The sequence below is a fragment of the Papaver somniferum genome, unplaced genomic scaffold, assembly GCF_003573695.1.
Source record: "Papaver somniferum cultivar HN1 unplaced genomic scaffold, ASM357369v1 unplaced-scaffold_131, whole genome shotgun sequence".
Lineage (NCBI taxonomy): Eukaryota > Viridiplantae > Streptophyta > Magnoliopsida > Ranunculales > Papaveraceae > Papaver > Papaver somniferum.
Genome location: NW_020622270.1, coordinates 3,533,412 through 3,559,076, shown reverse-complemented (window position 1 = coordinate 3,559,076; position 25,665 = coordinate 3,533,412). Strand labels below are relative to the sequence as shown.

General features: G+C 36.9%; 3 protein-coding genes and 1 long non-coding RNA gene across 6 annotated transcripts; all 4 read right to left on the bottom strand.

Annotated features, from left to right (window-relative positions):
• Positions 1 to 2,933: 2,933 nt before the first annotated feature.
• LOC113332280 lies at positions 2,934 to 6,468 on the bottom strand. Of its 3 annotated transcripts, none has more exons than XR_003351424.1 (6): positions 6,261 to 6,468; positions 5,912 to 5,965; positions 4,961 to 5,780; positions 4,591 to 4,666; positions 3,536 to 3,873; positions 2,934 to 3,397 (listed from the first exon to the last, which is right to left on the bottom strand). It is a non-coding gene; the product is annotated as an uncharacterized LOC113332280 (long non-coding RNA). The 3 variants fall into 3 exon arrangements; XR_003351425.1 differs by lacking the exon at positions 6,261 to 6,468 and adding an exon at positions 6,129 to 6,229 and having other exon boundaries at positions 2,934 to 3,444; XR_003351423.1 differs by lacking the exon at positions 6,261 to 6,468 and adding an exon at positions 6,129 to 6,229.
• A 4,586-nt stretch (positions 6,469 to 11,054) lies between these two features.
• LOC113332385 lies at positions 11,055 to 13,429 on the bottom strand. Its single transcript, XM_026578930.1, has 3 exons — positions 12,883 to 13,429; positions 12,773 to 12,810; positions 11,055 to 12,693 (listed from the first exon to the last, which is right to left on the bottom strand). Exons 1-3 carry the CDS (start codon positions 13,306 to 13,308, stop codon positions 11,223 to 11,225), a joined length of 1,935 nt encoding a protein of 644 aa, XP_026434715.1. The 5' UTR covers positions 13,309 to 13,429; the 3' UTR covers positions 11,055 to 11,222.
• Positions 13,308 to 14,719, bottom strand: LOC113332433 (serine/threonine-protein phosphatase 6 regulatory ankyrin repeat subunit C-like). The gene is made up of 3 exons (XM_026578976.1): positions 14,246 to 14,719; positions 13,934 to 14,149; positions 13,308 to 13,823 (listed from the first exon to the last, which is right to left on the bottom strand). The coding sequence occupies exons 1-3, from the start codon at positions 14,717 to 14,719 to the stop codon at positions 13,308 to 13,310; spliced, it is 1,206 nt and encodes a 401-aa protein (XP_026434761.1).
• LOC113332386 lies at positions 14,692 to 16,411 on the bottom strand. The gene is made up of 3 exons (XM_026578931.1): positions 15,540 to 16,411; positions 14,833 to 14,962; positions 14,692 to 14,753 (listed from the first exon to the last, which is right to left on the bottom strand). Exons 1-3 carry the CDS (start codon positions 15,795 to 15,797, stop codon positions 14,737 to 14,739), a joined length of 405 nt encoding a protein of 134 aa, XP_026434716.1. The 5' UTR covers positions 15,798 to 16,411; the 3' UTR covers positions 14,692 to 14,736.
• Between the last annotated feature and the right edge of the window lie 9,254 nt (positions 16,412 to 25,665).

Below are 25,665 nucleotides of genomic sequence, written 5' to 3'. Positions count from 1 at the left end.
ATAGTCTTTCCAAGAGAGAAAGAATCATTAACTATCTCAGAGAGTTTAATATGAAACTCTTCAAATGTGTCGTTGTCATCCATTCAAAGGTTTTCCCAATCAGAAGTGAGAATTTGATGTTTATCTTCCTTTTCTGATGTTTTACCTTCGTATACAATTTGAAGGTTATCCCAAGCTTCCTTTGAAGTTTGGTATGTTGATACATGATGTTGTAGATCACAGCTTACAGCATGTATAATGGCATTCAAACCATATGAATTCTGCTTTGCAAAAGCCTTTTCTTCGCTTGTATAATCCACTAAGCGTTTAAACTCAGTTTTTGAATTTTCTACTTTCGGGCGATTATAACCATCGATGACTAATAGACACGTATTAAAGTCTCATGATTGAAGAAAAGATCTCATAGCATATTTCCACCATAGATAGTTTGTTCCATCAAATCTTGGTGGTACGTTAACTGAAATCAATTCATGTGAACTCGAATTCATTTCTTATAGGTTGGATCGCACAAAACACAGATTGTTATATCTTTTCGTGTTTGTCTGCTCTGACACCAATTGAAAGATGAGGGTACTCAAATACACCACAATCTTTTATTTTGATCACAACCTATACAAGACCCACTGTGTATAAACCTCTTGGATATACAATCACTTAAGGAATATTTCAATATAGTGTCCACTTGAAATAGGGTTGGCCTAACTCGTGAATAAATATCAAAGTAAAGTGGAGAAGTCCAATACACTTTGTGTGATCGTCTATGGATATGGAATCGATACAATACAACAACAAATTGATCACTTGATAAAAGGTACGATAATAACCGAAACCAATAGGATCAATATCAAGTCCCCTGTTAACGTACAAGTGCAATTTACTTTAATTATAATAAAACAATTATAATGCGGAAAGCTAAAGTAAATGGCACATCAAGATTTTGTTAACGAGGAAACCGCAAATGAAGAAAAACTCCGGGACCAAGTCCAGAATTGAATACTCTCAGAATTAAGCCGATATACAAAATCTAAACCAACTTCGTATAGTTGAGACCAAGCAACTAAACCTAGTTCACTTAGTTTCTTCAGTATCCCTGCGCTTCCGACATTCAATAAGTGCACGTACTGGAACAATTCCTTTGGATCGTATTCCAAACAGTAAAGAAACAACAAATCTGTTTGGTAACAACTCTATTGATTGTTTCAAGATAAGATATCTCAAGTCATATGCAAAGGCTCTTCCGTTTAAACTAATAAACTCCTTTACATGGTTAGATCAATCCAATCTTCAATTACCAAAGTATTAAGATCCGGATTTCTAACAATCAAAATAGAACCCACGAGTATTATTAGGCGTTATCAGTCTCACGCAACTAATCAATCGAATAAATCTGATTCTAGTTGGATCCCATCCAATCAAGGTTTGTGCTACACAAAGATATGAGAAACCAATAAGAAATCTTCTTCGTCTTCAAATCTTCTTTGATTTTCAATTAAACCTGCACAACACCACTTGAATCTCTTGTGACCAAGTCCAGAATTGAATACTCTCAGAATTAAGCCGTTATACAAAATCTAAACCAACTTCGTATAGTTGAGACCAAGCAACTAAACCTAGTTCACTTAGTTTCTTCAGTATCCCTGTGCTTCCGACATTCAATAAGTGCACGTACTGGAACAATTCCTTTGGGTCGTATTCCAAACAGTAAAGAAACAACAAATCTGTTTGGTAACAACTCTATTGATTGTTTCAAGATAAGATATCTCAAGTCATATGCAAAGGCTCTTCCGTTTAAACTAATAAACTCCTTTACATGGTTAGATCAATCCAATCTTCAATTACCAAAGTATTAAGATCCGGATTTGTAACAATCAAAACAGAACCCACGAGTATTATTAGGCGTTATCGGTCTCACGCAACTAATCAATCGAATAAATCTGATTCTAGTTGGATCCCATCCAATCAAGGTTTATGCTACACAAAGATATGAGAAACCAATAAGAAATCTTCTTCGTCTTCAAATCTTCTTTGATTTTCAATTAAACCTGCACAACACCACTTGAATCTCTTGTGATCAATCACTCACAGAACAGAGTCTGTTAACAATGGATTATCACAAGATGTCTTTAGATCTCACTAGTACAAAAAGTCACATAGGCCACACTTAATTACCGTGTCTATAGGTCTTTATCCATGAAACTTTTTCACTCCAAAACTGTGGCATCAGGTGCCATGACAAAAGCATACCCTTATGGCTACATAAATTTTAAGTGACTATTAAAAATGATTTACTGAAATCCGTAGAACCGTGTTTTATGAAACCGATCATTTTTTTTGTAGTTAAGCATTTTCCATATCACTATGGCCATAAGAACCTTATAGACACCCAAACTAATTTAAACATGACTAGACTTTACTATAAAGCCACCCAATTTATTTTTGTCGTGGCCATCGTTATCAATAAAACACACAAAATTCGACATACCATGGCCAATTCATGAGTTACAGTTTCGCTAAATTTCTAGCACCATGGCCATAGGTTTTCGTAAAACACACAAATATTTTTAAACGTGGTTATTGAGTACCTTTAAGACACATAAAATCAGTTAAACCGTGACGATAAATTCCTTATAGACATAGTATAAGGTCTGGGCGTGGCTTTACTTTAGCCTAAAGCCACTTGGCCTTTTTTTAAACAGTGACGATAAATCTTTATGGACATGGTATATGATTTGGGCGTGGCTTTAGGCTAAAGCCACATGGATTTTCTTAAACAGTGGTCATCACTATCATTTAGACACACAAACTTATTTTGACATGGCTTACAGTCTTACAGATAAATCTCCGTGGCGATGTAGGGATCAACCATATTGGTTCCAAAATAAAAGGAGAATTTTTTAAAAAAAGTTTTGCAGAAACCAAAATGAGAAGAGTAATATATCCAGAAAAATTGGATACAGTTGGTTGAAAGATTCATAACACCAAAACTGTACAATAATACACACAAACCAGACTAAAAATAATACTCAAACCCTAACAGTACAAAACAAGAACACTAAATCAGAAGACATTAAGCCGAAATACAGGCATGGTTAAACCAGCTCGTGAAATAATCTTTTTTCCGCAATGTGAGATTCAACATCGAAGCTGGCACCTTCACTATCAATGCAAGGCATTGCCTTCATCTTGTAAATCTGGTGCTCAGAAATCATTGATCCACCCTAACTATGCCACAATGGTGCAATTGATTTCGCATAACTTCCTTGAATAACCTCAAGATTATAAAAAATCATGGTAGAATAATCAGCTGCATAACCCCAGAACAACAGACCTGTCTTTTCGGGACGTACTTCAATACAGCATTGTTGCATTTTTCCCGATTGAAGTTAGGCCATATATCCTGTAATTCAGATGAGTATATTAGAACCATCCCTCCTTTGGTAATTCCTGTTTTCCAGAATGCAGTAAGTTTTAAGATACACCTTAATCAAAACTGGAAGTGCTTCGGCAATTGAAGAACAAATGAGATAGGATTTACCTTCAAACCACACATGATACAATCCATGGTCTCTCAAGCACCAACAAGGTATCCCTTCTCGCAAATGGAACAATTACATGATTGTACAAGCAAAAATTGGAACTGAAAAGGACTCTGAAGACTATTTTTACCCCTCTATCTGTTCTAAGGTGGTAGTGGATGAGCAGGTTTGTTTGTTACTGCTCTGTTAAGAAACTTTAATTAAAATATAGTTGGGCATTTGATGTGTCCTCTTCTAGTGTTTTACTAGTTTTGGTTGCATAGTTAGGGCTAGCAGCCATTCTTGCAACTGCATTTCTTGGACGCCTACAGTTGATGTATGATGCTACAGACAAGACCTACAAAATCAAATATATGATCCATCAGTCAGTGCCCAACTCTATGAGAAACCAAAATATATGGAACGGTTGTAATTATAATAAGAAAAATAAGGAATAGAGATTCCAAAACCCAATTCTTGCAACTGCATTTCTTGGACAACTTATTCCTATACCGTTAAAAGTACCAAAACAAAGGATTCGGATCAACAAAAACATATTCACAATAGAGATTCCAAAAACCATTTCTCAGCCTTTATTATCTTCAAACCACACAAGTGTGACTGCTATCAGAGCTCAACAGGCAAGAAAGAAAATATAATTTGTTTCTTTCCTTGTGGGGTGTCATTATCGAATGGTTCGGCTCCATTAGACGGCAATGATCCTTCTCGCTCAAAACATTGCCAAAGAACTGCTTGGACTATATTCCGTCATGCGCAATTCTTCGTGCAAAAAGAAAAAATGGAAGGATTTAAATTCATAAACTGCTAGAGAAAAACATGGGTAGGACTTATTATCCGATGAAGCTTCAAACTCGTTCAATGTGTGCACCACCATCCAACTGTCATTATTGTACATTCGCATGTATTTCATTCATTTAGGCCTATTTTTGTGGAATTGCTTTGAAAAAAATTACAGGCAAAACAGAAATTCAATGGTATAGCTGTGAATATAAAAACCTAATTATATTAAAAACATCAACTAAAAGCAATAATCATAAGAACAAAAAAAACATACAGTAGGATCCATGTCTTCATCATCGGCTGCTACTTGAGGGTTAGTAGCTTTAGAGCTCTCCATGCATGAAGTCTTCCTGCGAAGAAACAAAACATCTCTCTCAAAATTTATTTTACATTGCAGATAAGTTTTGATTCAGGATTTAGAAACAATTTAGAATTCGGATAGCCTGAGGCCCTGAATTCCTTAAATCGACTCCTATGGCCTTATGTACATCTCAGACACTAAAATTGACATCAACAAAAATGAAGAAGAGGTATTAACAGATCTAAACTAAACAACAACTACCCATCCAGTGGCGGAACCAGGAAAGAAAACTAGTGGGGGCTTGAAAAAAAAATTCTGCGTAGTGGCAAAACAAAGAGATTACCTCTTTCCGTCATAGACTCTCATGTTCCGTTCTTTCTATAAAGACCACATAATTGCATATGGTAGTAATATGCAAATTTATAGTCTTTACCATTGAACTTATTCATCTCGAAGCTAAGCAACCATTTCATCTTGCACGCCCGCATAAAGAAAACCCATACTGTCCATGAAAAGTCTCCTGCTCCACGCTAAGCAACCATTGAACTTATATGAACAAAGTCTCCTGCTCCATTTTACATAGCTTGCACATGCATTGTATTCTCAACTTGAAAACCCATCGAGTTGAGGACATCAAGAGTAGGCAGAGAACCTTGCCAGCCCATACAAAAAAAGGGAGGTACATCTTTCGCCCAAACTATATTACAGACTTGTTTCTCCACCACTGTTGCTTGAGCTAACAATGTTGTGTACGCACTTTTTGCACTAAATGCGACTGTTCTTCCTCCTAAAGAGCGCATCAATTGATCTTCTTCCAAATATTATTCACAACCATTTTTGCTATAGTTGACCACCGCTGCATAGACTTAACTGAGCAAACTCTAAGGAATCAAGCGAGGGTCTAAGCTACGCCTTCCGACATATAAAAATGCCTAATCTCTCTTTTAATTATTTCCTGATCAAAACAATCTTTATTCTCCACAACCAACTTCGAAATGGTATTTCTTCGCCTGCAATTATCTGCCAAGCTATGGGAATATGCCGTGTTTTTATCCCCTCCCTAAACTCCTATTCCTTCGCTTGTTGTAGCGAAATCCTAGATTTGGCCAGCTTAAGATTTTTGAGTTGCAACTCCGCCTCAAGCCTCTGTTGGAATTGAACCTCTGCCAACAACAAAATTATGCAGTAAGATTGGGGTAAAGGGTATAAACAAGATCCGTCATCCAATATCTAGGATTTTAGTAAAATGTCACGGAACAAAATGTGGGTTTTGATAACCAAATCGAATACTTACTCACAAAACAAATGATTACAGGTGAGAGAAACTGCTGATTTCAATAGACCCAAGCTGCAGCAAAAAAAAACAAAAAAAAACAAGCATAACCAAGATCAGATACAAGGGATTCAAAATCTATTTAAGGGTTTTTGATTTTTTCATAAGATTAGAGAAATGGGGTTTCGGACATCAAATCTTATCTCCCTAGGGTTTTCCTGTTGCCCCAAACTCTTACCATGGCTTGGAAATAGATTTCTACCCTGGCTTAATAGCAGGTGCAAGTGAGCTTTACGAATTTGTGCTATGATTTACTACCCTAAAAAAAAAAAAAAAAAAAAAAAAAAAAAAATAGAAATCTTTGATTCACCAGGGGAAGTCTGTGCATACATCCGCCCCTTCGAAAACGGTAATCGAAACGTGATAAATTATAGCGAGAAGATAATTAGGTTTTTAAGGTTTTGATTTAGAAAAAAAACTAACGATTAAGCTGGATCTGTGAAGAGAACTCCGGCTATGGATTTTTTCTAGATTTGTTGTGGATCGAAAGAAAGAGGAAAATTTGCTAACCCTTGTAATTATCATTATATGACGTGTTTGTTTCCTTCTAGAGGAAATCGTGGGGGTAATTGATAGGTAGACAGTATCCTTGACTTAGTTGACTATTTCAGTTAGGTGCATTATTATTGACATAATTGAACCTTGAGTTGTTGACTATTTCATTTAAGTGGCTAGAGAAATCCTCTTTCCGTCACGGCTTAATAGGTTTGCCTATTGCCATCCTACACATTTGAGACAATAAAATTATTTAATGCGATAATATACGCATCTATGGCTATAAATTGTGGGATTAGATTTAAAATCACGACCAAAAGGTTTTTTATGGTTATAGTTGATGGGTTTAGATTTAAATCCATGACCAAATGGTGCATTATGACTACAGGGTAACGCGAAATGTGGTTATAATTATACCTATGACTAGTAGCCACGCAAATAACCCAAAACGTGGCCGGGTTGTAAACCAAAAAGTGTGCCTATGTGAAGGTTGGTACTAGTGTCTACAAACAATTCTAAAGATCCCGTCGACACTTCGATCTAGTTTGAGTGAATCTTATATTATAAAAGAAGATTTTCAAGAATAAACAAATTAGGTGCAATCAAAGTTTAACAACCGTTAGTCAATCAAATCAATCGAAAACTAATAAACTGCAATTATCTAGTTTTCCCCCAGCGGTACTCGTAGAGCTTCTTAATCTCAGAGAAGTCTTTAAACGAGCGGTCATAAAAGATTTCGCCCAATTAGGGTACTTTCCTCTGTAAATAGACGGCTCCACCAGAAACAACAAAAATATGGAGTTTGCCCGACTCTTAGGATAGTTTATGACAAGCACACAAGTACGACACATTTACACCCATAATTACATTAGTTAAGCCTCGTTGTTTCGCTAATAATATTGTGTTGAGTCATTTATTGGAATTACGAGCAAATGTAGTCATCCAGAAATAAATGGCACAATGTGAAGCCGAACAGCATTTGGGGACAAAAAGCACTAATTGTTCTCACCGGCGCCAAGAGAATTAATTATCATATGCCGTGTTAACCTTGGCCGCACCACCTGATCCATTCAACTGCCAGCTATAACTTCATGAAATAGGATTCTCTTTGTTTGCCAAGCACGTGACTGGCCAATTTTGTTTACGGTGTTTAAAGGGTTCAGGTCAAGCTTGAGTTTTGAGGAGGTTCGTATGGACTGAAATCGAGTGAAGTCAGGTCGAGGAGTTGTTGTTACTGCCATGGTTGTGTGGTCGACTCGATGGCTGTGCTTGAAGGTGTAAGGGATACTTTCGAAAGCGAGAAAACTAAGGTCCGCATGTTGAATGGTTTAGGGATTCTCATGGGTTGCAAGATTCTCAAGCTGGGTGCGAATTTCCGAGCAATACAAGATGAACGTCAGGGGTGTTTAAAGGAAATGAACTGAAGTGAGTTAATTTTCAAGCTACAAAATCAGGGATATGAAGATGCTTGTTGCCATTCTTTCATGGTGATGAACGAAAGGGAGTAGAAGGTTGTTCTCGGCTGGACTGGAACAAGGTCTTGATGGTGGTGATAGACATCGACCACAGATCTGTACGGTGAGATGGACGTAAAAGAAGATATGGGCAGCAGCAAAGAATGGAGATAATTGAGATCGTTAGCAACAGATTTGCGTTGAGTTTTGCTGCTGAACTGGACGTGGGTTCAATGGCTATCTAGTTTCATGCAACAGTGACAATTGATTGAGTAAAAGCAAGACAGTGGAGGAAGATTGTGTGTTGGTTGAATGAATTATATGTGTGGCTGTTGTTCGAGTCAGATGGGATAGAAAATTGAAGATGAACTGATATCGGTTGTTTAATGTTGCTGTCTACACATTCCAGATGGGTATTGATTGAGATAGTCAGCACGTATGTTACAAGCTTTGGTGGTTTTAACAGTGCGTGGCCAGATTGGGAAGGAGAGAATAAACGGACAGAAGATTGGAGTTGCTGTGTTATCAGTGGAGGGCCAGTGGAGGCGATCTGTGAACTAAATGGGGAAGATTTGAAGTTCTTGAGACAGTAGTGGACATGGCCAACGGATCTGCTAGCTTGGGTATGGATGGTTTGTGCTGTCAATTCTGTCTCAATTGAGAATTATCTAGCACTTAACAAAGTAGGGTCCTGGCATCGGTGATTGAAGTTGGTGCAGTGACTGAGAGAGGTGGTATGACTTTGGACGGAGCTGAGTTTGTTAATCGTTGCAGTGGCCTAGGTTAGAAATAGAAAGTGCGTAGATTTATACTGGGTTTTGAATTTGGACACTCCCAGCAACAACATATACAGAGACGAACAGAAATAGAAGGGAGGCCGGCTGGGAGTTCTATCTTTTGAGGTTGCGGCTACACAGCCAAAACCAGAAAAGGGAAAAGAAGCGACAGAGCGGCAACTGGAGAACAAGGGTTTGGAGTATTTGTTATTTCGATTCCATTTGCTTTGTTTGTTGTTCTTACTTAGATTTGTTTGTGGCTTTTCAGAAAGCCATGTATTGCTAAACCTTGTAGTTAGGGTTTATGGTAAAAACCACTTTGAGCATAAGAACAATTCAATTTGATAATTTATGTTTGGGAAGCTATTATGAATTGAATATGATTAGTTTTTGATATCGTTTATCGATTTATCGAAATATGAGTTGTCTCTTCACCGGTTTTGTAGAACCTTTGTACATAATTGTTAGGATAACAAAAATACTTGTCTCATTGTCTGATATTTCATGCTTGGGTTAATTCTATGCTTGGGTTAATTCTCTTGATGGGGTATGCTTAGAATAGTCATATATTATTTGTGAACCTATATTTAGTTTCGTATAATTTTCTCGCTGATGCAATTTGATGGTGCATGCTTTGGTTTAGTCTTTTGATGTGTCATGCTTAGGGTATACAAGTGATATTTGCGACTCTAAAACATACAATAGGTGATGTCGATAGAACAGACGACAAAATAAATATTCATGAGTTATGTATAATTTCACCAATTGAATAGAAATAGTGGTGGATACCATAAAACCCTGGTTACCGACTCTTCCATTGAATTCATTCTATTAGTTCAATTTTATTTCTTTGTTTTTATAATTATTAAAAATCCAAAAATATTATTTCCGGTTAATTCATTAGAGATATTAATTATAATATTTCCACCGCTCCCTGTGGGTTCGACTCGTACTTGCCTTTGTCTACTAGTTAGATACTGTGCGATTACGGTTATCACATATAGGGTATTCCAGAATCCTATCAGTTTGTTGGAAATGCAAACTTGAGTATTTATAGACCAAGAATGTTTAGAAATCAAGGAATTTCCAAAACCAAAGATTCTCAAGATATGCAATAAATACCCAAATTTTGTTTTCATAATTCCTGGAAATGCTTTGTCCAATATTTTCCGAAATCTCTCAATAGAATATCTTCAATTAGTAAATGCACATTACTAATTTTTATTCTCTAGAGATATGCATTTAATTGCTAGTAATTAAAGCATAACTAACAACCTTAATTAAAAGATTCTTAATTTATTTCGGACCGGGATCTCCTTGAGTAATTAAGGAATAACTTTGAACAATAAAAGATAAGAGTTATTATTCGTGTTCAAAGTATGTTAACATCTTTTCTTTGTAAATCCCCTTTCATATTTACAATATTGGAATCGATTATACCACACTTCCAAACAAGTTTAGAATTGGTTCATCTGTATTCCAAGACAACTATGTGATTCATCAAGTATCAACTCACAATCATGGGTTCAATCGGTTCTACCAATCACTAGGATCGGTTATATCTCAACATGGAACACTTATGATCGGTCACACAAGTTACCAGGACCGGTTACATCAGTTACCAAGATCGGTTACGTCAATTACCAGGACCGGTTACCATATACTCATGGTATCGTGTCCAAACAAAAATCCATTTAGGATATTGGCAATAATACTTGTATACATGTTCTTTTCATACAAATTTTAACCATTCCCCACAAAAATAAATAAATAGTAGAAACAAGAAAAGAAAGAGGAATCAAAATAATAGAAGGCGCCTCTTAGGGTTCAAACAGTAAGGAAACCGCCGCTACTATTTTTATCTCCTTGATTGATTCCCATGATCTCCTCAAACTTAGAAAACCTACTCTGGTAAAGTATCTCCCAGACTTTAACGGCCTCCATGGACACGTTGTTATCCCAGACTTGATTGACTCGGGGTATCGGGGCATCAGGTTTCAAATTCACGCTGATGAAGTGGTTTTCATCAACAATACCACATGCTGACTATCAATGCAAAATTGGAGACTGTCAGCCATCTGTTCTTTTTCACTGCAGATTTGCTTCAAAGAGTTGGAATTATTTCTTTTGGGGCTATATTATAAAATGGGTTCAGAGTGCATCATTAGGAACACAACTGCAAGCATAGAAATTCAGAAGAGGGAGAAAAAGAGGCAGGAAAATTTGGCCCCTGCTCAGTTTGGGGGAAAGAAATAGAATGATACTGGCTCCAGCTCCCAGGTCTCCATCTGTTATAATAAATGTAGGTGAAGAGTTCAATATACCCCGGGGAATGCCCGAGAATTGGTTCAGAGTAACATCCTTTCGAGACCTTATAACTCACTGGAAAGTAATTATTTATTGTAAATAGGGTCTCGGTTTGGGATGTTGATAATATTTGTATACATGTTCTTTTAATACAAATTTAACCATTCCTCTCAAAAAGTTCTTTTAGTAAAAACAAGAAAAGAACGAGGAATCAAAATAATAGAAAGCACCTCTTAGGGTTCAAACAGTTAGGAAACCGCCGCTACTATTTTTATTTCCTTGATTGATTCCCATGATCTCCTCAAACTTAGAAAACCTACTCTGGTAAAGTATCTCCCAGACTTTAACGGCCTCCATGGACACGTTCTTATTCCAGCCGTGATTGACTCGGGGTATCGGGGCATCAGGTTTCAAATTCACGCTGATGAAGTGGTCTGGATTAACAAAGCCAAAAGTGATAATACGGTGAGGTGGGCCTTCAGGTGGAGGTTCCAAAAGGGGTAGAAATGTTAAACATCCCAAGTTGAGAGAAAGTGATACAACCACAGCCTTATATGCATTAGCAATCACATATCCTGCATCAAGCAATTTTAACCAATATTGGCTATCAGTAGCATGCTCCTCATTGTACGCAAAAGCTTTTCTCATTTCTTTAACTATAACAACGTCGGACAGTTTTATGTAAAGATCTTCATTCTGAACGACCTCAAACAGCAACTCTCTTCGAACTTGTTTCCAACCATGCATTGCCTCATAGCCTAATTGCTTTGAAATAACTCTGTAACCACAATGTCCATCCTTTTCCACATCTTCGGTTCTTTGTATGTACTTATGCATCGATGTAGGAATATACTGCAAAAACCTCAAATTTGACGAACTTTGGTGTGCATTCGATGAAAGGGGTGATGAAATAGTCGTAGTTTTTCGTCGCCTTTTTAATTCAGTTTGTGATCCAAGAATTGAATTTTCTTTAGACCCGGTGCCATTGATTGTTTTCAAAGCCCTTTTCTTTGCTTCTCGTGCTGTACGGCATGTTATGTCCAATTGGTATTTAGACGACTTGATAAAGTTTCTAATCTCTTGTGTGGAAATACTTTGACGTTGCCTTACTTGTTCAATAATATGGCTACATACCCATATAGGATTCGCCAGCTTATTGGCAGTTTCCTCCGAACGTAGGGCCATGCAACTATGCTGGTTCTCTATATTAGTCACAACATATTTACTTCCCTTGGAATCAACGCGTATTTTCCATTCACAAGTTTCTCTGTTTGAGCAGTAAGCAACTATCTTTTCCCTCCCCAAGTTCTTGAATTTGATTTCAGCATTTCTTAATATTGCAGCTTCTTTTATAGCATAACTACACTTCTCAAAAGATGTAAACACTTGGTCAATCCAGAAAGAAGTTCTGCCTTGATTTCTCATAGCAGTATAACCATCCTGTCTATCTGGGATACTGATATCTGTTAGCATTTCTTGATCACGTGGTTCTTCATTATCATCTTCCACACTGCTGTTTCTATGATCAGTTTTTGCATTTTCCAACACATGTTCATTGTCTTCTTTTGCAGCCACAGAAAATTGTTTCTCATTACCATCAGCTATTACACCTTCATGGCTATTATTTGTACCTTCACCAGGCTGTACTTCGGCATCATCATATACATCTACAGAAGATGATAGACTGCTTGCCTGGCGTGTTTTGTTACGCCTACAAATAAGACATACAATTTTGATAAATATATATATATATATTTAGAACTAATATAGATGAAATAGGTATATCATACCATATTGGAAGAATTTTTCCCATTTCATTCTGGACCACCTGCAACAATAAAAAATCCAACTCTTAAGAAACACCACAACACAAAATAAAATACTAATTTTAATTATATACCTCGTTATTCCACATAGGGCCAAAAAGATTAATAGAGTCGTAATAGAGAGGACTCCGCAGCAAGAGTTTCAATGTCACTGATTTTTCATCGTCTACCCAAAGATGAAGAACCATCTTGTTTTGGACTGTCACCTGACGGAAATATTTCGGATAATAAGCAGAGAGTTGTAGTTCATCAACTATATTATTTCCCTTCCTCCTGATACTACTTACAACTTTGATTTCCGCAAAATATGTGGGAACAGCCGATTTTGTACCCGTGTTTTCACCGTCTCTGTTCTCCACAAGGATCGACAGACTATAATCAACTTTTGGATTTAATAGATGCTTTAATACAATCTCAATATATCCATCAACCAATGCTGACATTGGATCTCCATCCACCTTTTTAGCTTTCAAAAGCTCGTTTTCGATGTACTTCTCCATCAATATTTCAGTGCTTCCAGTTGTCCATCAATTGCACAATAAAGTAAGTCAGAATTCACTTCCTTGTTTGCTTCTCCAACACAATCCCACCAAACAGAGAGTAATTCTTTGATAACAGAAATTCTGCCTCTTCCTATTGCACAACAAAGAGGAGTTCCACTAAATTCTCCCAAATTTTTATCTTCATATTCATGGGATCTAGCAAAACACTGCTGGGAACCAATTTGGGTAAGCAGTTCTTTTACGATCTCAAGGTACCCTTTAGTGGAAGCTTTGTGAATCGGATTCCGTCCCTTATGGTCTCTTGCAACAGCAAAATCAGGCCGTTTTCGTATAATCTCTCTAGTGCAATCGTTTAGCTGGCCGGACCTCACAGCAATGTGTAATGGTGTTCCTCCAAGAGGCAATTCACAAAAATAATCCAGGATCTCTGGATCTTCATCTTGTAATTCAGAGAAAGTTTCATAATCTCCCATTTCTATAGCATCCAACAACCGTATCACATTTTCATACCTCTGCTTGTCAATGCAAAAAACAAAAGGAAATTCTTATTTTAGCACCAAAAGTTCTGAAGAAAAGAAATCAAGGAACTTAAATACGCACCAGGTAAAGATAATACAGTTACCTCGTACGGTACAAACCCCATCACTTTGGTTGTTCTTTTGGTCTTATCTAGCAGGTCAAGCACAGTCTTCTCATCCACATCTTTGACATAATCCAAGATATCTCTAAGCTTGGAACTCCTTATCAAGACTTTCAAGGTAATTATAGACCTTGAATTCACCGAGAGACTAAGTATTTTCCGATTTGTGATTTTAGAAGTTACTTCTCTAATATAATCCTGATACTCAAAAGAGGTTCCGTTACTTCGCTTATTCTTGCATTTGATGACTACAAAATACGATCGTTCCCAATACTGATCTCTTTGGAAACATACCTTACTGTCACGCTGACCTAATAGCTCCTTCACAATCTTTTCATAGCCATCAACCAGCAGGTCCAAAGCGGTGTCTCCACAATCCCAGTCTCGGGCTTTATTGTTTAAAAACTCTTCTTTGATGATGTACCACCCCAACAAGGTTTTGAAAGCTTTAGCCTTGTTGTTTCTTAAAGCACAATGAAGAACCGTCTCATTCTTCTTGTCTGACACCACTCCAGCGCATTTCCAACAATTCTCAAGCAAGGTGTTAATAACAGATACTTTTCCTTCCCGCGCAGCACAGTGAAGTGGAGTATTTTCATCCATATCTTTGAGAAGACATACGCTACTCTTACCCAGAGGAGTATTTTCAACAGACTCATAAACCAGTATTAACTTCACTATATCATTGCATCCAACTGAAGAAAATCTATGTATAGGGTATTTATCTATATTGTCTAAACCTTCGTCCGGTTCAAATTCATGCCTCATTTTGTTGATCTCATCTATTAGATCATCTGTTTGCCTGGCAAACACACAAATGTAGAACTGTGTCAGCAGGGGACACGATCGAGAGGAAAGTGTTCTAAAGAGAAGTGGATTACTAGCCAGGAACTCATTCAGGCGAACAATTCCTTCCTGATCCTGTCGAATAGCCGACATGAGCTTTTTGTTCAAAGCTTCAAAATCTTCGGTTGGGACATCATCGGACGACCTCGGAGTTCCCATTAGTAGCTAAGAACACAATTAACATACAAATTAGCTGGTAACAATAAGTAAAGAAAATAAAATACAGATGAGCTGGTAACAATAAGTAAAATCAAATGGTTGCTATTAACCAAAATATATAGTTTTGTAGATGCCCCAGAGCCTCTCCAGTTGGCTAGGAAAGCCGTTGGGTGGTGCCAGCGTGGTACAGTACCCGTGAAATAAGGTTGAAACTCGTCGATACCATAATTTGTTTGAAATTTTAGTAAAAAGTTATTCTATATGAGGGGAAATTATTTTCAACTTTCACGAAATGTGTTTGGGTTTCATCCATTAAACAATTATTGATATGTATTAGACATTGAATGGTGAGTCGCCTTTATATATAAATAAAAAGACATCTTGTGGAGTTATCGTTAAATCTCTTTAAACCAATCTCTTGTTCTAGGAGTTCTTAACGCATGGTCTAGATTAGTTTTACAAGATGTTTTGTAGCATAAGACTATAAGAGTCGATGTGAAAATACAGTAATCTGTCGATTCGCTTTCCTAGTAAAAATGTAGTGCTGTTTTCTATAAGGTGTGTAATAGTTTTAGAAAATAACCTTATTTTTTTCTTGGATGATTTCCACATTATCCCAGTTCTCCATAAACTTTATAGCGAGTGCGCGGAAAGCATTGCCTTGGTTCCCTCTAAGGGCAAGATACAGCGCCTTTTTCACGCTAGCAATAATTACATCACTAGTTGTTGCTGAGTGTGAGAGAGCTTCGAGCAATAACCGAATAACTTCCGTCTTCCCGTTCATGGCAGCATAATCAAGAGGATTCTTTTCATTTTTATCCAATCTAATGCATGGACTCATCCCCTCATTGGTGGTACTTCTAGATGTTAGCGCCTTAACAATATTGACATATCCATATTCTGAAGCCAGGTGAAGTAGGTTCGATTTGTCTTCTTCCAACTTTGTCCCAAATTCAGGGTATATTTTTATGATATCTTTTATTATACCTCATAGTATCGCCAGCACTTGACCCCAATTAGAAAGCTCATCCAGCTGCTTATTAAGTGAATTGCCTACATCGTTTGCTGTTAGGTTACTAGAAGAGACTTTGAAATTTCCTAATTCTCCGTGATCATTCGGAATATTATTAGAAGAATTCATTTTGTAGCTAATATGTAAAGAAATTCAGAGAGTTTGTTGAGTCCTGCTACTAATTTGAATTGACGGCTATTGAAAATTTGCTGAAATGTTGTGATTCTAAAGACGGAAGATGTTAAGTGCTATTAAAAGAAAGAAGGATTTCACAAGAACTAGAAGTTGCAATGTTGATTTCAAATCACACAAATTTGTTGGACTTTTTCTGAATTTCAAAGATACGATCTTGATGTGTATCTATTTGAGTGATGCTATATCAAATTCAAATGGATGAAAGAAAAACTAGGGGGTTTCGAAGAAACAGTAGTAGGCTAGTAGCTTGTTTTATTTGTCTTCCTAAATTTTGACAAAGCCTCCACGACCACAACTATAGTCGTGAGAAAGCACAAGCAAGATAGCCACCTACTTTTCGAAATGAAAAATAATGGTTTTTTTATAAAGTACCCATAGTTTTCACATTACACTAAAAAAGTGTCCCGTTTTTTAGAAATTTGTTAAAGTATTTTGTTTTATTGAAAAGGCAAGTTCCGTCCAGTTAAGTGCTAGGTGGCAGTTATCTTTTCAGTTAAAAGTCCTATTTACCCATGGACTATATCTCCTTTGTGGGGAGGTAAATGATACAACGATCCTGAACAGGGCTCGACGAACCTGAAAGTATTGTAACGATCCTGAACCGGGCTCGACGAACCTGAAAGTATTGTCACGATCCTGAACCGGGCTCGACAAACCTAAAAAATGTTGTAAAAGGTCGATTTTCCTCCAACCAAAAACTCCAAAACACTTGAAATGGTGAACCCTTTTTGGGAAATGATGTAACTAACCTGAAAGCGGTGTAACGATCTTGAACCGAACTCGACGAACCTGATAAATGATGTAGAAAATCAATGTGGCAATAAGTAAAAAAACCCTTTTTGGGAAATAATGTAACTAACCTGAAAGCGGTGTAGCGATCTTGAACCGGACTCGACGAACCTGATAAATGATGTAGAAAATCAATGTGACAATAAGTTAAAGACGAATATGTAAAGTAAATTAATCTTAACTAACATTAGATGGAAAAACTAACGTGAGGGTACTTTTATAAATTTCAAAATAACGGGGGCATAGATAGCAGCTTTGAGCAACAAGAAGTTTAAACTTAAACTTGCCAAGCGAGCTGAAATTTTTTACTAAAGAATCTCAATCGGAAAGAAACCAGATATATTAGGAGTCATATCAAAGTCTTTGCTTTTGTTCTCAGTTCCCTTCTGTCTAATCCCACTTTCGTTTTCTCTATATTTTTAGTTGTTTGTTTGTTCTTTAATCTGTTTTGTTTAAAATTATAGTTTCTTACAGTTCCTTTCTGTTTATTCTCTTTTTAGTTTTCTCTTAATAATTAGTTGTCTGTTTACTCTCTTTATCTTTTGGTTTAGATTTTAGTTATTTGGTCATTTGGTCTGGTAGTTTTGTTCCCTGTGTTTCCCTTAGTTCCTCTTTCACTGTTGTTCCACTTCTCCCATTTTAGGTGGTTTTCTAGCGGCAGTTCTTTTCTTCAAAATGAAATCTAACAACATCATTATACATGTTTTTGTCCTCTTCCTCTTATCAGTGTTTTGCAGGGAAGGACTTGTAGGAGCCAATGCTCGGTTGAGGCCTTCTCAGGTCAGTTTCTCCAAAAACAGAAGAAGTGAAGAGGAACAGTATCCAACAACAAAACCTGCTGGTTTTGTTCTTTCCTCTGACACAAGTGAAGAACAGTGTTTGGAGCTCGATGAACTTGTCTCTGTGGCTGCAGCAAGTTCACAGTGTATTGATCAGGTACCAAACAAAAGAATGACATGCATGGGGAATAAGAAGTTTGCTTTAATCATTAGAGAATACTCTTTGCATGAAAAAAAAGAGATGAATTCTGGTGTTGGTAAGGATGGCGTCTCAAAAATCCTCCTTGTCAGACAAGTTGGAAATAACACCTTTCATGTCAGAATCGCTGTTCCTATTTCCTTCGTGGACATCGACCTCAGCTTTACGAGTGAGATTCTTTCCTTGGCTTCACAGTGCAGCATCGAGTGGATGAAAGTAAAACTAGGGGATTTCCAAGAAACTGCAGTAACTCTGTTGCCTATCTAAAATTTCAAGAATCCTCCTCCACAACCACAGCTGTCGCAGTCATGAGAAAACAAGGGTTATTAGTAGCCACTAATAAAAATAAAAATCACAATCAAGGTACACAATTGGTTCCTGATATTTTATGAACCAAGCGAATGGACTACTCAACAACCACCCCTCACATGGGGTGGGCTCTGCTCACTCGGAATCAGGAGGGCACTTTTGCCCCCCACCATTTAGAAGTTTGTGGCAATGTAGTTTTTGTGTAGTCTAACTACACGGTCTACAAAGAACAAGCAGAGTGCACGTCGGCTAACCATATCTTTTTTCACGCGCATCTTTCATTTTGCGTTGGGTCATTTCCAGATATGTCCCATTTTCTTAAGTTGTTTACAAAATAATCTCGTTTTCTTGAAAACTTACAAAGTAGTCCCGTTACAAAGATTTCCATCCAGTTACAAGTTAACTGGTGTTAACTGACATGTGGCAGATTTAGGGTGACCTGAGGTGCCCAATATACCCTTTAGTTAAACTTGTTTCCTCGTTTCTTCAGGAGATATCATCGACAAACTTTGTCTTGTTCACCTGTTAGAAACCAAACAGAAGAACCATAAAATCGTAAAAACAGAGCAAGGAAAGCCAATAACATTAACACTACCATTTATTGATAACATTGAATCAAAGATCCAATACTCAAAACATCAAAAAAAAAATCTCTGGAAGATAGCTAATATCCAAACAAAATAAAAGCTAAACTAAAACAGAACCAAATAAACAGAGAAAATGCAGGAAGTTCCATAGGTCTCACTTGAAAGCAAACAAAAGACATCCTAACCAAAACTAGTTTCAAGTAAATCTTCAGAGAACACTACTGCTGAGTCGTAGCTTTTCGTTGCAGGCATAGAACCACCAACACTTCCATCTTGTGATGATGATTGAGCTTGAAACGTCAGTCCCCCTTCTTCAGATCCAGACCTCTTTTTCTTTAGATTAGAACCAATTGCACCACCAGGACAGGTTGTTTTGTTGTGTCCAGGAAGCTTTCATTTGCTGCAGCACCTGACTATCTTCTCGGATAGGGTCTCATTATAGGCATTTCTTCTGTTCTTCCTAGGCCTGCCTGGTTTCCTAATGAGCAACGGAGGAACAATAGTCGTTCTTGGCTGCATAAGACAAGAAAAAAGAAAGTTAATATTGCATAAGAGATGAACAAACTAGTAACAGGTGTACAATGATCTGCCCAAGTAATAGACACATCCAGGAAAACAAAGAATGAACAAAAATATGAAAAATGATTACTTAGTCGTTGTCTAGGCACTAAAATCCATCGTGTAGGTATAAGATTCATACAACAAATGAGTTTAGATATTTCACAGAGTACTTTGTATCACAATTGTACATTATTGGATACACACGGATATTTAAGGCAAACCTAATAATGTAATCTAGAAGGTTGTCTAAGTTCATACTCCACAAATAGGTCAGATTCAATTAAAACCAAGTAAATATGTATAGTTGAGAGTTAGAAAAGAACCTCCTCCCAGTCTTCAGGCCCTTCCAGTGGTACCATATTAGGGGCATACGTGGTCCTGTAGTTATCCACTGAGTAGTATCTAGCACAATACCTGTAAAAATATGCAAAAGAAAAACAAACAGGCTTAATATATTGCCAATAAAGAAAGAATCGTTATTCAAATTACATACGGGTTCTGAACACTTACTCAATAAAGAAAGAATCGTTATTCAAATTAAAGAAAGAATCGTTATTCAAATTACATTGGGTCTGATTTGCAGTAGAGCACAGACTGAGTGTTGACAGGGAAAACCCCTTAACTGCCACTGCATACAGCTGCAAGTATGTTTCTCAAGGTCAACAGTGAACACCGTATTATGTATGCGTGTCACTTCATAAAGCCTTCCAGCAACCGCTCCTTGCACCTTATATTCCCCCATTTTCTTAAACATCCTCTTCAGTAATTTTTTGGCAGTAGGAACCAAATCCTCAGAATCCCATCCAACACAAGCATTTCTTCTCTTGTAAAATAGACCCATCACCAGTTGTCCATACATCAAAACAAGTTTGCAGACGGGTTTCTCCCTAATGTTGGTTATCATGTTATTAAAACTTTCAGAAAAATTGTTACTCAAGTGTTCACAAGTACTCTTATGGTCAAAAAATGCCCTGTACCAGCTTTTAGGGTCCTCGCCCATCAAATACTCACAAGCACCAACATTCTCTGACATCATGCTATCCATGTGTGCCTACAATTGAAACATATTCAGTGTTACAAGCATTTTAATTTCTAAGAATCAAAAAATTTCACTCGTTTATTTACAAACTAACAAGAATTCGTTCATTTACTGACTAACACAAACCTGAAAGTGTTTAGGCTTATAAGCTCTAACAGCATTTCAGAAAAGTGTGTGCAGTTTAGATCCCTTGTAGTGCGTTTTGAAGTTTAGATCCCTTGATTTAGGGGAAAAAATAATTTATAGTGCTAAATTAGCGTGAACTTTGATGTTTTTAAGGACTCCTCATGAGACTATAAATTTGATATTATTACAAATTAGAAAATACTCTCAGACCATATTTCTTATGTTAATGCAATATGAGTCCTTAAAAGGACTACCATGCGCGCCAAATGTATCATATATAAGGAGAACAAAATAATATATTAGACTAATTCTAGGGTCTGAGAAAAAGTAAAACCCTTAAATCGTTTCTCCAAAAAAAAAAAAAAAAAATCTCACATAACTCATTAAAATGACAACAACAACCTGTAATAAACAGGCTTGGCAAGTTAAAGGTGTCAAGTCTTAGAACCAAAATTGCGTTAATTGAGAAATTCATCCAACCTAATATGGACTTTATGCCAACCAATCACATATATACATCTTTATTCTCCGTGTTCATCTCTCCCATCTTAAATCATTTCATGTTTCTACTATTAAATATTCAACCCCCCCCCCCCCCCCCCCTCCACACACACACACCCAAAGCTAGAAGCTGACTAATCCAAGAGATTACCTAAGTAAAGAGGCACTAAGAATCTGAACCATATACTTAAGCATTAAATTAAGAAATCTACTACAACTTAACCCAAAAACTAGCCCCGCTCTGAAATATATATATATATATATATATATATATATATACAAAACTCCTCTCAAATGATACATATACAATAGTCATCTGGTTTGCAAATAGAATATACAACATAATAAACATAGCCGAAGTTAACCAAATATCAGACTCAACTCCTCGAAGCTTCCGCTGCGCAACTCTCATTTGTCTCTGAAATTGAAATTTGGAATGGGTGAGCACATCATCCCAAAAAAGGGGTGCCCAGTGGAAATAACATATAACTTCAAGTAATCATGGAAAGATTTGGAAAACAATACATGTTTTCCCAAACATTAAAAAGTGACCAAGTCACTGAAGTAAACAAACATATATATGGACAAACTCCTTCTTCAAACAATGTATAATATGGTGTCAACCAGTTACACACCTAATATCTATTGATATCACCAATTCCTAACCGGCAATGATGACCCATAGTAAGCATAAAAGTTGAATTCATGAAGATATAAATGTGAAGGAGCGTATCCTATCTACCACAAGTGGAAATTATTATTTCCCATAAAAATTCATATGACAAAAAAATATTACAAGTCCTTTCCAAACCATGGAAAGATAAACAGAATCAACAGAATTATCGTAATGCAATTTAAACAAAACATGGAATGCAGAGACAGACAATGCATAAGTTTGTTAAGCATAAACTTTTGTAAAAGAAGTACCAATGGTTGCAAAATAGTTAAATGTATACCCACCTCTTTTGATGACAAGCCACGCCTACCTTAAGATCCACAATCCACTGGCTCATCCTTTGAATCGATCGTTGTTAATATAGACTAACTGTTAATCAGACAAGAACTCTAAGAATCTATCCAAAATGGCTCAAACAAGAATCATATAATTCTATCTAATTGTTCTAGGCCCATTTATGGTTCTACAACTTTTCATTCTCTATCTTTAGCATAGCTAAGGTTTACTAATTCAATTGGGTTGTTTCTAAAGTCCATTAAGTAAGTCTAATGAAAACCTACAATTTTGTAGAAGAAATCAAATGTTGATTCGGACCATAAGGGTCCAATTCATTTTTATTAGAAATATTGGCTATGATCCCAAGTTCACTAAGTAAGCCCATTAACTAAAGTCCAGTTCATCTGAGTCAACTAACAGTCAGACTGACGGTCATAAGTCAACTAACAGCCAACGTCTAATCCAGTGATATCTTCTTCGTCTGGTATCTGAATGACGCATTCGAGTAGTCCGTCTCGCATAACTTTTCGAGACCTATCGAGCTATACTAGTTTCGTATCTAATTCGTTGTTAGATTAATTTCTATAATTAGCGTTCGTCTTAAACTTATCGAGTTATTACCGGCTAATTCATCTCTTGACTATCGCTAGACCAGTTAAATAGCGTTGACGAGCTTCAGGGTCCTTCCCCCCCCTTAGAAAAAAAAAACAAGTGGTTTACTTTAACCATATGGTTCATCTCCTGGATAAACCATATATTCCCATCTATTTTTCTTAAGGTTGAGGAATAATCCGATCGACCGTGTAAGTATTTCTTTTTCAGTACTGTTTTGTTAACTAAGATTGTAACTCTAATGGTGATAGTAGGGTAAATATTGTCTTCCATGCACTAAAGTAGGTAGCTAACCTCTGATTATTTGAATGATTCATATATGATAACTGAACTCAGATTGTGATGTGTGATTACTCTTTGTGTACGTATTACTATTTGCAATGATAATTCGTAGTTTTATTCGGACCACAATAACATTTTCACAAGATGTTGATAAGTTTTTTCTCCGTCCATGTATCTGAGAATTCATAATAGATCCTAGAGTAATGGATAAACCTTGGATGTATACTGATAGAACCAAACTGCGTTATCAAGACGAAGTCGAAGCATTTATAGAGTTTGCGGCGCATACATACCAACAGGATATTGCGAATGGGAAACGGAAACCAGACGATAAGGACAAAGTTAGGTTTCTATATCCATGTGTGAAATGTCTCAACCTCTACGTGCACAGGAAAACTAAAGTTAGGTTTCATTTATATTCTTCTGGATTCATTCAAAATTATGTTGTATGTACTAATAACGGAGAAGAAGATGAGTCATCAAGGTGGACATTTCTGGATGGTAATGACAACGACGGTCCGCACACTGATGAACCAACACATGCTGCATAGACTATAAAAATGGTTAGTGCTTTATTAGGAGATAACTTTTCAAAGGATTCTGAAAAGATGCAACGACTACTCAAAGATGCTGGGAAACCCCTATACGAAGGATGTGCCAATTTTACAAAGATATCTGCAATGTGTGACCTATTTAACTTTAAGAGAAAGCACGGAGCTTCCGACAAGTTCTTTAATGAACTTCTACCACTATTAAAATCCATGCTCCCTCCAGGAAATGAGATGATGAAAAGTACATATGAAGATAAGAAGGTGTTGAGAGATTTGGGTTCAGGTTACGTAAAGATACATGTATGCATCAATGACTGCATTCTCTATAAGAAGAATTACAAGGATTGCACCAAGTGTCCCACCTGTGGGGAATCAAGATGGAAAGTTGACGACACCACCCAAGAGTGCATGAAAAGATTACGGAAAAGTCTCGTGGTATTTCCCAATTATCCCTAGACTGAACGGTTGTTTCAATCAAAGAGAGTAATTGAATATTTATTGTGGCACGACACCACCAGAAAGAAAGACGAGGGTGTCTTACAACATCCGGCAGACTCACCGGCATGGAAAAATATATATGAAAGATATCCCGTAATTCGTGATAATCCTAGAAATATGCGGCTAATAATTTCGGGTGACAGGGTTGACGTAAACAAAGGCATGCAAAAATATCACAGTGTGTGGCCAATTCTGATAGTGATTTACAACCTTCCGCCATCATTGTGTATGAATAGAAAGTTCACCATGCTGTCATTAATTATTGATGGAGGACCTTGTAAGGACATTGATGTTATGTTACAACCGTTAGTTGAGGATCTCAAGGAATTGTTTGAGGGAATCAAATATTTTGATGCGCTGAAACAGGAGATGTTTACTCTACGTGCGGTTGTTTTATGGACAATAAATGATTACCCTGCTCCTGGTACACTGTGTGGTTTTCCCCTACCAGGGACGATACGCCTGTAAGGTGTGTGGGAGAAATACTTACTATGACAAGGCTCCGGAACTTATGACCCCGTCACAAATATACAATGAGGTAAAGTCTATAAAAATAAATGGGGAAAGAGACGGAAGAACATTGTAGTGGAATTCGTGCAGGATAACCCTGGAAGAGGTGGAAAGATGAAGAGAATCGAAGAGACCATCAACCCAATAAAGGGTAAGAAGAAGAAGACCGTCAGGCCCTACTGGAAAAAGCTCAATATATGGTTATGTTTCCTCCCCTACTGGCGGTATTATGATTTCCACCATTGCATATATTTCATGCACGTCAAAAAGAATATATGCGAGAATATCATTGGAAAATTGTTGAACAATGAATTAAAGTCGAAAGACCACTTGGCTACTCAAATGAATCTGGAGGACATGGGTTATAGAGACAAGTTGCAACCTAAGCCAAACAGAAAACGAGGATATATACTACCGGCAGCATGTCACTCATTAAGCCTAGAGGAAAAGGTCAAATTTTGTGCAACATTATCCGAGATAGAGGTTCCATAAGGGTATTTTTCAAACTTTTCAACCCTGGTGAATCAAAAAGATCGAAAGCTTATCGAACTAAAATCGCATGATTATCACATGCTAATGCAGCAGTTTTTGCCCATTGCGATTAAATCAATTATGTCGTAGCCAACAAGATATGTTATTATCAGGTTTTGTTTCTTTTTAAGGGCAATGTCTAGCAAAGAAATCAAGGTGGAAGAGCTAGAAAAATTGTATTCGGAACTCATTTTGACGTTGTGCTTGCTCGAGAAATACTTTTCTCCATCCTTTTTCGACATCATGGTTCATTTAACTGTGCATCTTCCCAGGGAAGTTAAAATTTGTGGTCCTGTATACTTTCGATGGATGTATCCATTCCAAAGGTACATGAAGGTCATTAAAGGGAATATGCGAAACAGAAACAGACCTGGAGGAAGCATTGTTGAAGGGAATATTGTGGAAGAGACAATTGAGATGATCAGCGAGCACCAAAAAAGCATGAATGATACAGTCGAAATTCCACCAGACAAACTCAACACATCTGATATTGGCGAAGATTCTTATTCTTTCAGGGGAAAACCAATGTCAGGTGCTAAGTTTCCTATTGTCGATAAGGATCTGTTGGATAAAGCGCATTTCTATGTATTGCGGAATTCGCCTGAAGTTTATCCTTACATTGATTAAGTATAACTAGATCTAACCAAATAACCTCATATTTTATTTAATGTTTGAT